Source organism: Octopus bimaculoides, chromosome 18, assembly GCF_046866305.1.
Source record: "Octopus bimaculoides isolate indiv1 chromosome 18, ASM4686630v1, whole genome shotgun sequence".
NCBI classification, from domain to species: domain Eukaryota; kingdom Metazoa; phylum Mollusca; class Cephalopoda; order Octopoda; family Octopodidae; genus Octopus; species Octopus bimaculoides.
In genome coordinates, this window is record NC_142945.1 from 4,230,375 (window position 1) to 4,245,242 (window position 14,868).

The window sequence follows — 14,868 nt, forward strand, 5'->3', positions numbered from 1 at the left end:
AAGAATACTGTTGGCAACAAAGACCATCAAGTCCTGCGATTTGCCTATTGCACAATCATTCAACACGTCCAAAATTTCATTTGCTAAATCGGGTTTACCTTGACTCTAGTTTGAAAATTCAACCGAGAGTCACACTGCAAACTGTCAAATTAGTCTAACATCTCCAGTCCACTGCTCCTTGCGAGAAGTCCAACAAATTGCCCCTCAAAATATGCATACGTCTTCTTGGAATCGGATAGCAAACGCCTACTGCTGTATGTTAAAGATCAGAAGTGAAGATATGTTACCATACTGTGCCCCCGCCCTCCGGGGCCCATCGAATGATTTCTGTGTCCTCTTGTTTCAGAGAGTTCACACGAGCACTAAAAGAACATCCTTCGTACATCGTATCGAGAAACCAGTCAATTGCCATTCCCGATCCAAGTTCGTTGTAAGTGATACTGTCCCTGTTAATCTCTCCTAACCAGTTAATTAGTTTCTCCCATATACTACGAGGGTGCGCTGAAAAGCTCTTGGCTTTAAGGGTATCACGAAAGGCCTTGTTGAGGGCTCAGCCTTCCAAGTTCCTTTACAGGGCTTAGAAATACTGAAGGATCACTGCTATAAGTGTATGAATCTGAAATGGGAATATGTTGAATAAAATCACAGTTAACTGATTCTCTTGTATTTTCTTTTACCCAAAACCAGGAACTTTCTAGCCCCACCCCCTCATACTCTTCTTTATTGTTATATATTTGTCAAAAACTAACAGCCTCGTCTCTAAATTTTTCGTATCTAGAAAGACCCAGAACCTGTTATTATAGTAACTGCCCCAATCAATTTCCGTTTAACTAATTTACAACGTTACATAAAACAATAAAAAGTGAAACCTTAGAGTGTAATTATTCCAGATTATTCTGTCCTATATGTCAGAATACCTATGGTTGTAATCGATATATAATCATTATTTATTGATGGGACAACTTGTGATGGCAACCTTAGATTTCGTTTGCTTTCCTTCCTCTCTGCCTACCACCTACTTACCTACCTACCTACCTACCTACCTACCTACCTACCTACCTACCTATCTATCTATCTATCTATTTATCTATCTATCTATCTATCTATCTATCTATCTATATATCTATATATCTGTCTGTCTATCTGTCTACCTGTCTGTCTGTCTGTCTGTCTATCTATCAATCTAGATAGATAGAGACAGACAGGTAGACAGGTAGACAGAGACAGAGAGACAGAGAGAGTGAGCGTGAGAGAGAGGCACAAACAGACCGTGTCGAATATGTTAATTACCAAAGGGGAAAGCAGTCAGACAGACAGACAGACAGGCAGGCAGACAGACAGACAGACAGACAGGCAGACAGGCAGACAGACAGACAGGCAGACAGACAGGCAGACAGACAGGCACATCGTTGTCAATAGTTACTGCGTTATTTTGTTGTTATCACGTAAACTCAGACTGAATGTGTTGGATGAGATGAGATGATCAATTAATATTAGATTACAACAACAACAGCAACGTTAACAACTAAAACGCTATCGCTACCACGACCACTAGCAGCACTAACCATGACGACAACAAGAACAACAACTACACAAACAGTAATAACTAAGCATATATATATATATATATATATATATATATAGTCGATATTGCGTTTCAGTGGCACATGGCAGAGCTAGGGTTTGGAGAAGAAGGGGTGAACGTCATGCCGATGGCTGTGTGGTGGAGAGAGACTTATGGGGCGGGATTGCACTCAACCAGAAACTTGGACCAGTGGTCTTCAAAAACATCGGCCGAGGCTGGAGCAATGGAGCAATCGCTGCTCGCTACATCGACCAAGTGTTGAAGCCTCACATTGTGCAATACTTTACATGTCATCAGAATCACGTGTTCCAACACGACAACGCCCGTGCCCCTACTGCCAGGTTGACTACAGACTTCCTCCAACAGCACAACATCCAGACACTGCCATGGCCTGCTCTAAGTCCAGACTTGAACCCCCTAGAGCACCTGTGGGACGAAATCCAAAGAAGGCTAAATGACATCCACCCCAGGCCGACAACTGCGGCACAACTCACTGCAAATTTTAACAAAGTGTGGGCTGCTATCTCTGTGGCCTTCATCAACCGTTTCGTGCATTCAATGTACAAATGTCTTTTCACGCCTGGAGCGAGAAATCTTTAGAAAATACTCCGGTTTCTAAAATTTACCAAGAAATGGCCACTTTGTCTTCAATATGTTCATTGAGCGAATCTAATCGAAATGAATTATCAAGGGAAAACAATGGCAGACGACAGGTCGTCTGCCATAAACTCTTCTTGCCGGAAGGAACAGATTTGACAAAAGGAGAGAAAAATATAATAGCTGGTCTCTGCCGAAACCGGTTGTGTACTCTCACATATTGATATCTCAAAGAAAGAGTCGAATTCTTCGTCTGAAAACTGTAAAAGAGTTAATATGAAAAGTAAAAAAATAGATGCTTAGCGGTAATCAAGGCTAACGGTGGTCACACGAGATATTGAGTTCATCTCTTTGGATCCAGAACACTCCGCCATCACGTGACACCATGTGACGTCAGACATGTTTCAGGAAATGACGTTTTATCATTAGGAAAGAACGGTTTCTTAATTATCACTCTTCAATCAATGCTGGGCAGTCTGTTAATAAATCGGTTTCTATTTAGTATGTGTGTGACGTTTCTTTTGTGGTTCAGTATATATACATATTTATTTATTTATTTGCTTATTTCAGATCCTGGTTGGCACCGCCATCTCTGCTTCAATCATCAACATCTTCTACAACATTACCAATGATATTACCGACAGCACCAACATCACCATCATTCTCTCCACATACAAAGCCGTTGTCTGTTCCACACCATTTGAATGTCAAGCACCTGAATCAGATTTCGAAACGGTCAAACGTTCCTATCCCTTCCGACTGTTCATATCGCCAAAATAATAATAATAATAATAATAATAATAAGTTCAACCGAGCTAATATCGCTTCCTTTCACGACTGGAGCGAGAAATCTTTAGAGAATGCTCCGGTTTCTAAAATTTACCAAGAAATGGCCACTTTGTCTTCAATATGTTCATTGAGTGAATCTAATCGAAATGAATTATCAAGGGAAAACAATGGCAGACGACAGGTCGTCTGCCATAAACTCTTCTTGCCGGAAGGAACAGATTTGACAAAAGGAGAGAAAAATATAATAGCTGGTCTCTGCCGAAACCGAGGTTGTGTACTTCCACATATTGATGTCTCAAAGAAAGAGTCGAATTCTTCGTCTGAAAACTGTAAAAGAGTTAATATGAAAGGTAAAAAAATAGTTAGTTATTTCCCTTCTATTCAGAACATGGACAGCTCTTCAATGTTTTTACAGCCCGTAAAAACCCATAAGAAAGAGGAATGCATTTACCATTGGTGGGAGCAAAATCAGAATGTTGCAGCCAATTGTCTACGCAAATATAACGCATCGTGTGCCCTTCCGTTAGGAATGAACTATTTCAAAGACTATATGTCGTGTTTGTTTTTAGATATGGGTTCGCAAATGTTTCATGGCCATAAGAATTCATCTTCGTCATCATCGTTTGCATCGAGCGGATCTTCTAGGAATCTTCACGGAATCAAAGCACCGCCAAACACACCAAATTTAGAAGTTACCAATGCGACAGATGGAAAGACAAAGAATGGTAAAAGCAACAGAAAAGAAGTCAAGTTGGAAAATAGCAAAAAGAAAACCCATTTGGTAGTATATGTACCGAAGGCTGAGGAAGACATTTGCGATAAAGACAGCAGAGATTAAATGAAAAATTAACAATACTTTTGAAAATGATGTCTACACGGGTTAAGAGCAGCCTAGAAGAAACTAGAAAAACTCAGACAAGATATTTTTATAAAAAATACTGTCTACGAAGTAAAAAGTCTTTTTGTGGTATCTGTTCAATTAATGGATTGTACAATATTGTTATTGAACCGATGTCTTAGTGCTGCGTTGGCCAGTTTCTCATAAAAAGGAATTTCGTTTATAACTGGATTTCAATTCTCAGCAGACAATCTATCGCCTGCTTTGACACCAGAACTTGCTCCATGAGAGATTTTTGTAGTGTCTGCTCTAATGCAAGCATTCAGGTCACGTTTCTGGTGATATCTCCTTCCCCTGACCCCAATCAATCTTAGAAGTCATGAAAAAGCATGGTCACTACCCTTTAACTTCTAAGCCAATAATAATAATAATAATAATAATAATAATAATAATAATAATAATAATAATAATAATAATAATAATAATGTGGGCAATGAAGAAAGTGGACGTGATACCAATTGGTGCATTTGAAAGTATCAGTAAAGAACTACCAGCATGGCTCAAAAAGTGATTGGAACGAACTTAAAGATAAGAACTCCTACGAAAATCATCATTGCTTTGAACTGCAAGAGTTCTCCGCGGGGTTCTTGAAGCATGACCAGTAAAATAAGTGTCACCTTAGTCTGTGGACAGCTGACACTTTCCTCTTCTTCGTAGTTGTTACAACTGCTAGAAACAGCGACTAAATTTTCCTCAAAATCCTACCCTAGTGTCTTAAAAAGAAACAAGGAAGGCGCAATCGGATTGCACAGTTCTTGATGTATTATGACTGACCGACTTAATAGAAAGGAAGGAGAGTCATAACTGGAGTGTCTTTGATTTAAAAAGTGTCTGCCTGATCAGGACTGATCAGAGCCTAAACGACAATAACAACACTCATTCATTAACGCACCCCCACCCCCCACACACACACATTGTTAATACCGTGACAGAACAATACGGAAAACGAGTGGAGTCACAAGATGGGCGCTGAATGAAAGGAAGATTGCAAACCGCACCGAGTGACATCATCAGAGGTTGAAATACGACAATGACTAGCCATGAAACATATAGGTCGCGTCTCAAAAGACAATTTATTATATTTTATAGAAATAATATCCTTATTGATCTCGCCCCGAATAATGCCGAAGCATACTAATAATTTCTACATGGTATTATAATACGATAATAAGACAATAGTAAGAGAATGGATCAATACAATAACGACTTCTTTTAAAGAGAAGACAAATTGCATTTTTATGGTAAAATTTTCAATGACAGAATGGAGAGCCATACCTAAATGGTATCTGCAATTGCTGCCAGAAAGAGGGAGATTTTGCTAAAATGTAAATCAGTCTTATGGAAAACATTGCTATGTATATGTTGTATCGATGCCCTCAGACGATGAAGTAGGCTAACCCAATACGTAGATATTTAGGGAGAAGTCCAGATGTCGGTGTAGTTGAGTAGAGGTCATCCGAACGTGCGATATAACAGTGGCGACGAGGATTTCGTAGCTCACACAGCCACTGTGTGAGCAATATAACAGTATATATCTTAAACTTTATGTAGTAAAAACTTCAAATGAAGTAATAGCTGTTTTTTCCTATGTGACATAGTTATGTCGTCATGTGGATTTTGATTAATGGAAAAGTTTCAAACGTTTCAGAGGATTCAAGCAGTTATCATATATATATATATATATATATATATATATATATATATATATATATATATTATCCAAATGATATTGGCATTATGTTTACAATTTACCCAAGACTAGGCCCCTATGCAATGCGTCCCCTACAAAGGTCGAGATCACATCACATAAGAACATTGCAACACAAATTCTTCACTGCAAATGATCTTATATCCCTTGTTCTCCTTCTGGTTCATGTTCGTACCATTTCTGTGCTCTGTGAAGGCCGTACTTTTCACATACCCTCCAGTGGACGAACGTAGCCATGTTATCTTTATTCTTTTTTATTCCCTTTTATTTTGACCGTTAAACATTACGGTTACTACATAAGCAGTTATCATTTATTCCTTAAGAAAACTACTTCGTGTTTTCTTCCCCTTTTTTTGAATTACTCAATCATGTAAATTTTATTTGTCTCCGATTTATATATGTGATATTTATTTTCTTGATCTCTTGTTTTAAATTAGTTTGCAAATAAAAATTAATTATTATTAAATATTACTCCTATTGTTATAATTTCTGCTAAATTAAATTAGAAATTAAAAAAAAAAAGTTCACACTTACGTGGATTTAAGCGTGCTGACCAGTATATACGCGCAAAGCTGGAAATGTTGATGACATCAATCTCTGGATCAATATTCTGGAAATAAAGTTACGGAAACAGTGGTTTCCGATTGTATATATTAAAAATAGGCCTGTATAATAACGTTACCTCCGATTTAGCAAAGGCGGAGGTATTGTTTTCAGTTGTGTTTGTTTGCTTGTCCGTGATCAAGATATCTCAAGAACCCCTAGATGGAGTCGGATGAAACTTACAGAGACGTTTGGCCTCGTGACTGGCACAAACTGATTAGATTTTGGGATCAATCCGCTACCGGACAAGGATTCTGGATTATTTGTTATATTTACTTTACTTTGCATGAAGTATTACGATCTTACGTTCACTTTCAAGTCTTTCACTGATAATCAGCCTTTAAAGCACGCTCACGGTTTCCACGTAAGTTATGGCGGCGTTGCTGTTTCCAAAGTTTTATTTTCGCTTCTTATTAATTTTACTCGCGTCTCAATCTTAGTAGAAACTGATAGATAAAGAAATCAAACTACATAAACAAACGGCAGCAAAACTGTTCAGAAATTAAATAACACTAACATATTCAGTAACAAAAATATATGTTTGGCAGGCATCTTCCTGCATCAGCAAATAATTTGTTTGTGGTTTTGTATAAGATTAGATTCCTCAGTCAGGCGGAGTAGCTGTGACTGAAGAGGCACACAATAAAACCAAAATACGGTGGCGTCTCGAAATCCACTTACACCGATGAATCCTGTGTGCTATAAACATATATAGTCGAAAGAGAGGAGGTATTCTCCGATGAGGAAAAGCAACAGGGATCAGATATTCAGATTCGAATCTGCCAGGAGGTATTAAGAATGAAGAGATGCGTGGATAGTGGTGAGAGGATATCCACGTAGGATGAAGTGTCGAGCCATGAGTTGAGACTGAGTCTCAAAGTCATGGTCGTCACTACAAAGCCTGCGTAGACGGAGTAATTGGGAATAGGGGATGGAAAGCTTGGTGTGTTTAGGGTGGGAGGAGGAGAAGTTGAGGTATGAGTGTGAGTCTGCGTGTTTGCAGTGGATGGAGGTGGTGAGAGTGGAGTGATGAATGCTGACTGAAATGTCAAGAAAGGAGACAGAGGTGTCAGAGATAGTGCAGGAGAAGTGGAGGACAGAATGGAAAGATTTGACTAAAGAGAGGAAGGAGTCCAGATGTTCGCGGGAGAGTGAGGTTGCACCGATACAGTCGTCAATATAACAGCCGTATAGTTCGGGAGTGGGACCAGTGAAACTTGAGAAAATTTGGGCCTCAACGTAGCCAACAAACAGAGGGAGAGAGAGAGAGAGAGAGAGAGAGAGAGAGAGAGAGAGAGAGAGAGAGAGAGAGGGAGAGAGAGGGGGATGTAGGCATGACTGCGTGGCAAGAAATTTACTTCAAGCCACATGGCTCCTGGTTCAACCCTATTGTACAGTACCAAGAGCACGCGTTTTCTTCTATAACCCTGGGCCGGCCAAATTTAGCAGACACACACAACGTGCGCGAGCGCACGCACGCACGCACGCATATACTCACATATACATACATATAGATGTGTGTCTTTGTGTTTATATTTGACCCCCACCACTGCTTGACAACTGATGTTGGTTTGTTCCCGTCCTCATAACTTAGTGGCTCGGGAAAAAGAGATCAATGGACAAAGTACCAGACTTTAGTTTAAAAAACACGTACTGGGGGTTGATTAATACGAATAAACCCTTCAAAACGACTAAAGCAAATAAAAATTAAAAGACACACACACACACACATATATATAGGCGCAGGAGTACTTAACCACAAGGTTCCGGGTTCAATCCCACTGCGTGGCACCTTGGGCAAGTGTCTTCTACTATAGCCTAGGGCCGACCAAAGCCTTGTGAGTGGATTTGGTAGACGGAAATTGAAAGAAGCTCGTCGTATATATATATTAATGTGTGTGTGCATGTGTGTGTGTGTGTGTGTGTGTGTGTGTGTGTGTGTGTGTGTGTTTGTGTGTTTGTTTGTCCCCAACATCGCTTGACAACCGATGCTGGTGTGTTTACGTCCCCGTAACTTAGCGGTTCGGGAAAAGTGATCGATAGAATAAGTACTAGGCTTATAAAAAAATAAGTCCTGGGGTCGATTTGCTCGACAAAAGGCGGTGCTCCAGCATGGCCGCAGTCAAATGACTGAAAACAAGAAAAAGAATAAAAGAATATGTGTGCATAATTCACTCGCAAGGCATTGATCGGCCCAGGGCTACAGGAGAAGAAACTTGTTCAAAATACCGCGTAGTGGGACAAAACCTGATTTGAAAAACCACGGAATTACGAAGCGAACGTTTTTAGCCATACACCCACGTCAGCCCTTACGCCCAATTTCGTTGAAATAAAAGCAAGATAAAAAATAAAAAAATGGAACCCCACAGTTTTAGCTAGATTCGATCTGGCTTCGAACCATAACACAGCGAAGCATAGAACCAGTGAGGTGAAGTCGGAGTGGGGGTGGGAACAAAGTGCGAAGTGAAACTGACTCACTCTTTTGTTTGTAATGTTAAGCGTCTAGAGTAACTTCCCCCTGAATGACGCACTCTTCTTTCCAGGCGGGGTGTTGTCTCCTGCCTAAGCTATCCTGTTTAGTAATTAGTAATAGTTAATTAATTAGCTTTAATTAGTTCAGTTCCTCGTTATGATGGATTATTGCCATGTAACAGTATTTGTGTTATTTATTTGTCTCGCTGCGTGTGGTTTTATTCCCGTCACTGGTAAGTTGGAATATATGTTCGTACACACCTATATATACAAACAAACATACACACACACACACACAAATTCATACATACACACACACACACACATATATATATTTATATATATATGTATGTATACACACAAAATTATTCATGTGTATCTATCTCTATAGATATACACACAGAACCTCTCTGGCATCTGGAGACATGGGATTTGGGGGCTTTCATACCTCTCTTGAGAGAACTTTGACAACGTACGTGAAGTGATGAAGTGGAGAAAGCAACAACTGGGACAGGAAGCTTGTTCACATAGGTCTTTTACGACTTTATAATTCTTCATACAGGCACATATGCTAACAAATACATGTATACATTCAACATACACATAAACATACATACATAAACAAACGTATATACACACAAATATACATACACAGATATATATATATATATATATATATATATATATATATATATATATATATATATATATATATATACAAGTACATACTCATAAATATACGTACACACACATAGCTATATATAAACGCATACGTAAATATACATACATATATGCACACACACACACACACCTTGATTGTTTTAAACTGTAAAATATATTTGATGTCGCAAGGAAAAAGAAACTACCGTTTCGAGATCTCTTTTAGACAGGCAGTATTTCAGGGAGTAAAGCTTTCATTTTTAACTGTTTTTGGCGCAATCCAGGGATGAATGCCACTACCTCATGGGTGAAGAATTCGAGGAAGTTTGTGTAACAAAATAACAACAACTCTGTCTTAGTTGATATTTTTAAAGCTGGAGGTAGACACGTGTACCCTTAACGTAGTTCTCGGGGATATTCAGTGTGACACAGTGTGACCCTTTGAATTACAGGTACAACAGAAACAGGAAGTAAGAGTGAGAGAAAGTTGTGGTGAAAGAATACTGCAGGGTTCGCCACCATCCCCTGCCGGAGCCTCGTGGAGCTTTTTATGTGTTTTTGCTCAATAAACACTTACAACGCCCGGTCTGGGAATCGAAACCGCGGTCCTATGACCGCGAGTCCGCTGCCCTAACCACTGGGCCATTGCACCTCCACGGGATTAATTATATATATATATATAAAAAAAAAATTGACTGAATAAGGATTACATTTGACAGAGTAATTTGAATAGGCTTAAACACACAAAGGCTTGAAAAATATGTTGCATTACATTTAAATACCATGAATGATAATTAAAGTAATTAAGCAATATTTTTAGTTTTTTAAAAAGTAATAATATATTACTTGTATACAATGGTAACAGCAATTTAAATATTTAGTAACATTACATGGATGTGGAAAAACACACAAATGCGTTTTATTTTATATTTGAAGTAAAACAATGAAACAAAAAGAAAGCATTAGTCGTTTATTGGAGTTTTTCTGTGGCTTTTTTTTTATAAATAGATTCTTTCAACTAAACTTTATTTCATTGTTGTTATGAATTTAGCTCATTAAAATATGATACTGCCTATAGGATTGCCTTTGCCAACTGTATTTTGTTGTCAATGCAGGCGTGACTTTGGTCAGCACAGACAGAGCCATGAGGTTAAGAAGTTTGTTTTCCTGTCATATGGTTTCAGGTTCAGTCCCACTGCATGGCACTTTGGGCATGTGTCCTCTACAATAGCCCTGGATGGACCAAAGCAGTGGTTCTTGACCTTTTTAATATCTGGGGTCAGATCCAAAACCTGGATTTTTATCAGGGGTCACACCAAAAAAGTAAAACACAAGTGAATTAAAAAAAAAAAAATTATATTTATTTAGTGAAGACCATCAAGGGCCACTTGAGGCCCTGGGAGCTGCAGTTGAAAACTGCTGAAGCAAAGACTTGTGAGTGAATCTGGTGGTTGGAAACTGAAAGAAGCTTATCATCATCATCATTTAAGAACCGTTTTCCATACTGGTATGGGTTGGACTGCTTGAGAGGAGCTTCTTTGGCTCCCTGTCCGTTTTGACATGGTTTCTCTGGCTGGATGCCCTTCCCAATGCCAACCACTTCACAGATTGTACTGGCTGTCTTTACACAGCTACCAGCATGGGTGCATTTACATTCCACCAGTATGGGTGCTTTTTAGGTGGCATCAGCACCCCCAAGCCTGCAAGATTTGGAATGGTCAGCTGAAGAAGGAGGGGTGCAGAGGACATGCCTGTCTGCATGGATGACCAATGTATTTACTTAGCTTGATGTGTCTTCTCAAGCAGAGCAAACCACCAACAGTCTCAGTCCACTCTCTTCCTCTCTGTGATGCTCAACATTTGAAGATCCTTTCTTACACCACTTCGTCCCATGTCTTCCTGGGTCTACCCCTTTCACTTCGCCCCACATCTTCCTGGGTCTATATGTGTGTCCCTTAAGAGGTTCCTAACGTTGAAATTGCAGTAGGGAATTAACCAGTTATTTTCAAGTTGTGGATTCTATTTAGCATGTCACCCAAAGACAGTCTTTATTGTGAAGAGAAATAATATGAGTGATATAATGGCTTCATAGCAGGTTTGGCTGCTATTTTTTATTTAGATCATGGTCATTAATTTTCCCTTCCTTGCACCTGCATGCAGGCCTTCACTCCTCTTCCCCGATCATCACACCACACTGCACCACAGCCCTGTCCCTTTCTCAAACTCTTCCAATGTAGTACGTCGTTTATCTGTTTGTATTTCCCAGTGCACACTTTGTCTTTTGCAGGAAACATAAACCAGAAACTGCACTATTTTGAAACCCTGAAATCTACAGACATTCACATAATCACTAAACGTAGCATTGACGCCAACCCCCAGTCACACCTTAAGTTTGTACACCTGAAAGGACTAGGCAGGTAGGTTGCTAATGTTCGTTAAGAACAATGTTATTTTTGTGTATTTCAAGGGCTGGAGGGTTTATTCAGTGACAAGGGCTGATTGATTTTCTACTTCCAATTCTAAATCCTCGTTGCTGGGGTCTGTTTGTGCAGTGGCTCAAAGGGTATTCTCTTCTCTTAACCTCACAATCAGGCATCTCTCTCACTCATTCTGTTGACTCAAACTTTATGCGTACTTGCTACTCTGTTCACCTACACTCAAACCTGCACTCTCACTGACTTTATACTAAATTGAGCCTCACTCTCACTCACTCTTTTAATTTAAACATCACACTTACCCTGTTGAAACTGACATCAGTCTTATTCTATCAACACAGATCTCTCACTCACTCTTAACTCAAACTTAAGTCTCACTCACTATTGACTCAAACTTCACTCTCATTCCCTCTTGACTTAAATGTCAGTCTCACTCACCCTTTTGGCACAGGCCTCACTATCACTCACTCACTCTGTTGGCACAGACGTCACTCTCACTCATTCTAGTGACTCAAGCCCATCCTCACTAACTATTAAATACAAACCTCAAATTATGTTTTCGTGATGTTCAAGTGCTCCAGTCTGGCCATAGCTATATTTGTATAGTTATGGTTTAAATTAAGGTTTTTGAGTGTTTTCCACATTTTTCTCTTGATGTATTTTTTGGTTAATTTGAAGAAATTCTCAAAATAAAGCAAGAATTGATAACATTACCTGGGGGGGGGGGTTATTTTTTGATGTTTGCTACTTGTATTTTTTATTTTCATTATTTCTATCCAGGGACTTCAATTTTTATTTACGCTCCAGCCAGCAGGTTTTGACCCACGATTTCGAAGCCACTGTAGTCGATGCAGACGGTCACGAATCTTCACTCTTTGTTGATAAGAATGCCTTTTATCAAGGAGCGCTACAAGGTGTGTCAGTAAGTTCGTTCATATCACCATCATCATCATCATCATCATCATCGTTTTAATATCTTCTTTTCTGTATTTACCTGGTGCAGGTGAGAGTATTCTTGGAGCAGAGTTCTCTGTGATCAGATGCCCTTCCTGATCCCTTACTCTCCCTTATTTCCAAGCAAACTAATAACCCCACCATGACCACCACTGCCTAATGAACTATGAACAGCCTGGATACAGTTACATGGAAACAAATGACACTCTGTGAATGAGTCTTTTGTTTATGAAAACCCCCTAATGTGCCAAGGACATGTCTGAGGTTGTCACATGCTTTTGTGGTGGACTGCAAGCAAAGGACAGTGTATGAACAGTGAGGCCATTGTTTACAATCAGTAAATGCACCTGACGATGAAGGGAAATAAGAAGTGTCACTCTCAATAAATTCAATGGTTTATGCATGTCAAAACTTGTCATGGTTGGCTGTAGGCAAAGGATACATTTTACACTCAAATGTCAGTCTTACTCTCTAAACAGAGGTCTCACTCTATCTTGACCCAGACTTCAGTCTCACTTGCTCTTTACTCAGATTTCAGTCTCACTCCACCTCAACTCAGACTTCAGTTTCACTTGCTCTTGACTCAAACTTCAGTCTCACTCCACCACGACCCAAACTTCAGTCCCACTCGCTCTTGACTCAGACTTCTGTCCCATTCGCTCTTTACTCAGACTTCACTTATTCACTCTAGTCACCTTGAACCCTAACCCTAACCCTAACCCTAATCACTCAAGCCTTACTCTCTTCACTGTTACAATCAACAAACACACAAAGCTGAGTAGAATACAAACTCTCTCTCTCTCTCTCTCTCACTCTCTCTCACTCTCTCTCAATCAATGTTTCTCTCTCTCTCTCTCTCTCTCTCTCTCTCAATCAATGTTTACATGTTCTTAATGTTTGTTTTATTTCTCTTTTCTTCCATTTAATGTAGACGATGCTCATTCACATGTTGAAGCTGTATGGGAAGGTGAGGACTTACTGGCCACCATAACCACCCCTAATGACACCTATACAGTTGAGGTGAGCTCTGTGATATAACACTTTTGATACTCAGGGTTCAGAAATGATGCAAAACTAAATGGACCCCCTCCTCTTTGTGTCAATGATGAAAACTCTTGATGTTCCCTTTATCTTGTCATCGTCATCATCATCACATCATCATCATCATCATCATCATCATTATCATCATCATCCTCATCGTCATCCTCCTCCTCATCATCATCTTCATCATCTTGTGTTCATATTCCATGCTGGCGTGTTTTTACTGGAGCCGATGTTCCAAAGACTAGATTGATCTCCAGTGCCTGCTTTGGCGTGGGGTTTTCCAGTTGGTTGCCCTTTCTAATGCCAACCACTTTACAATATGGACTGGGAGCTCCTTTCGTGCCACCTGCCCTGTTGGTGGCGGGGGGGGGGGGTCGCCTTGCAGTTTCCAGCAGGACTATGAGCTCTGGGTTGAATTATAGCATAAAAGGCGGAGGTAAAGAATATGTAACAAAAAAAACCCTAACCCTAACTCCTGACCCTAAACACCGGGTGTGCGTATTCTTTACCTAAGCCACATAATGTGTTGAGTATTTTACTGCTATTTTTAGCAGGTCAAGCAACTGTGTAGAGGTACCATCATTAGCTTGTTGGTCAGCGATGTCTTACTTGCCAGGAGGACAACAGCCAAGTCATGGAACCAGTTGAGAGAGGAATGACTTCTTTGCTGTTAGTTTCTGTAGTAGTTAGCTACGCATATTGAAATGTGGCTTTGTGGAAAAAATGTGACTCAGTACAAAAAATAAAATGCTATTTCTATCACCCGTTTTCCGGTTGTCCCTTATCTGTAACTATAGCAACTTGTTTTTATCTATTTTATCCAAACACGAATATAATAATATATCAGTAAAAAAAGAATTTTGGTTGCTTGCTTGCTTGTGCATGTTTGTAATTGTGGTTATAGTTTGACTTGGAATGAATTTGTTATCTCTAAACACTTTAACCCTTTGGCATTTAAACCAGCCAAATCCGGCCTAAATATTCTACTCATTTAACCCTTTTGATACCAACTCGGCTAAAACCACTTCCGGCTCTGTAGTACAAACGTTTTGTTTTCATAAGTTTTAAATTAAAACCTTCCACCAAACCTTAGTCACAATTTATGTTCCTAACATTAGCTGAA

General features: G+C 39.5%; 2 protein-coding genes across 3 annotated transcripts in view; both read left to right on the forward strand.

The window, feature by feature from the left end:
* The window catches only part of LOC106881518 (uncharacterized), a 10,793-nt gene extending 4,796 nt beyond the window's left edge, over nucleotides 1–5,997 (forward strand). For both annotated transcript variants that reach the window (XM_089365658.1, XM_014931934.3), the window contains exon 2: nucleotides 2,753–5,997. In XM_089365658.1, coding sequence (XP_089221784.1) covers nucleotides 2,811–3,809 — 999 coding nt within the window. In that variant the 5' untranslated portion in view covers nucleotides 2,753–2,810 and the 3' untranslated portion in view covers nucleotides 3,810–5,997. The remainder of the gene's footprint in view (nucleotides 1–2,752) is intronic.
* Nucleotides 5,998–8,671: 2,674 nt separating this feature from the next.
* LOC106881514 (ADAM 17-like protease) overlaps nucleotides 8,672–14,868 on the forward strand; it is a 34,711-nt gene continuing 28,514 nt past the window's right edge. Inside the window, exons 1-4 of the mRNA XM_089365660.1 lie at nucleotides 8,672–8,885; nucleotides 11,600–11,729; nucleotides 12,528–12,661; nucleotides 13,633–13,721. Coding sequence (XP_089221786.1) covers nucleotides 8,810–8,885; nucleotides 11,600–11,729; nucleotides 12,528–12,661; nucleotides 13,633–13,721 — 429 coding nt within the window. The 5' untranslated portion in view covers nucleotides 8,672–8,809. The remainder of the gene's footprint in view (nucleotides 8,886–11,599; nucleotides 11,730–12,527; nucleotides 12,662–13,632; nucleotides 13,722–14,868) is intronic.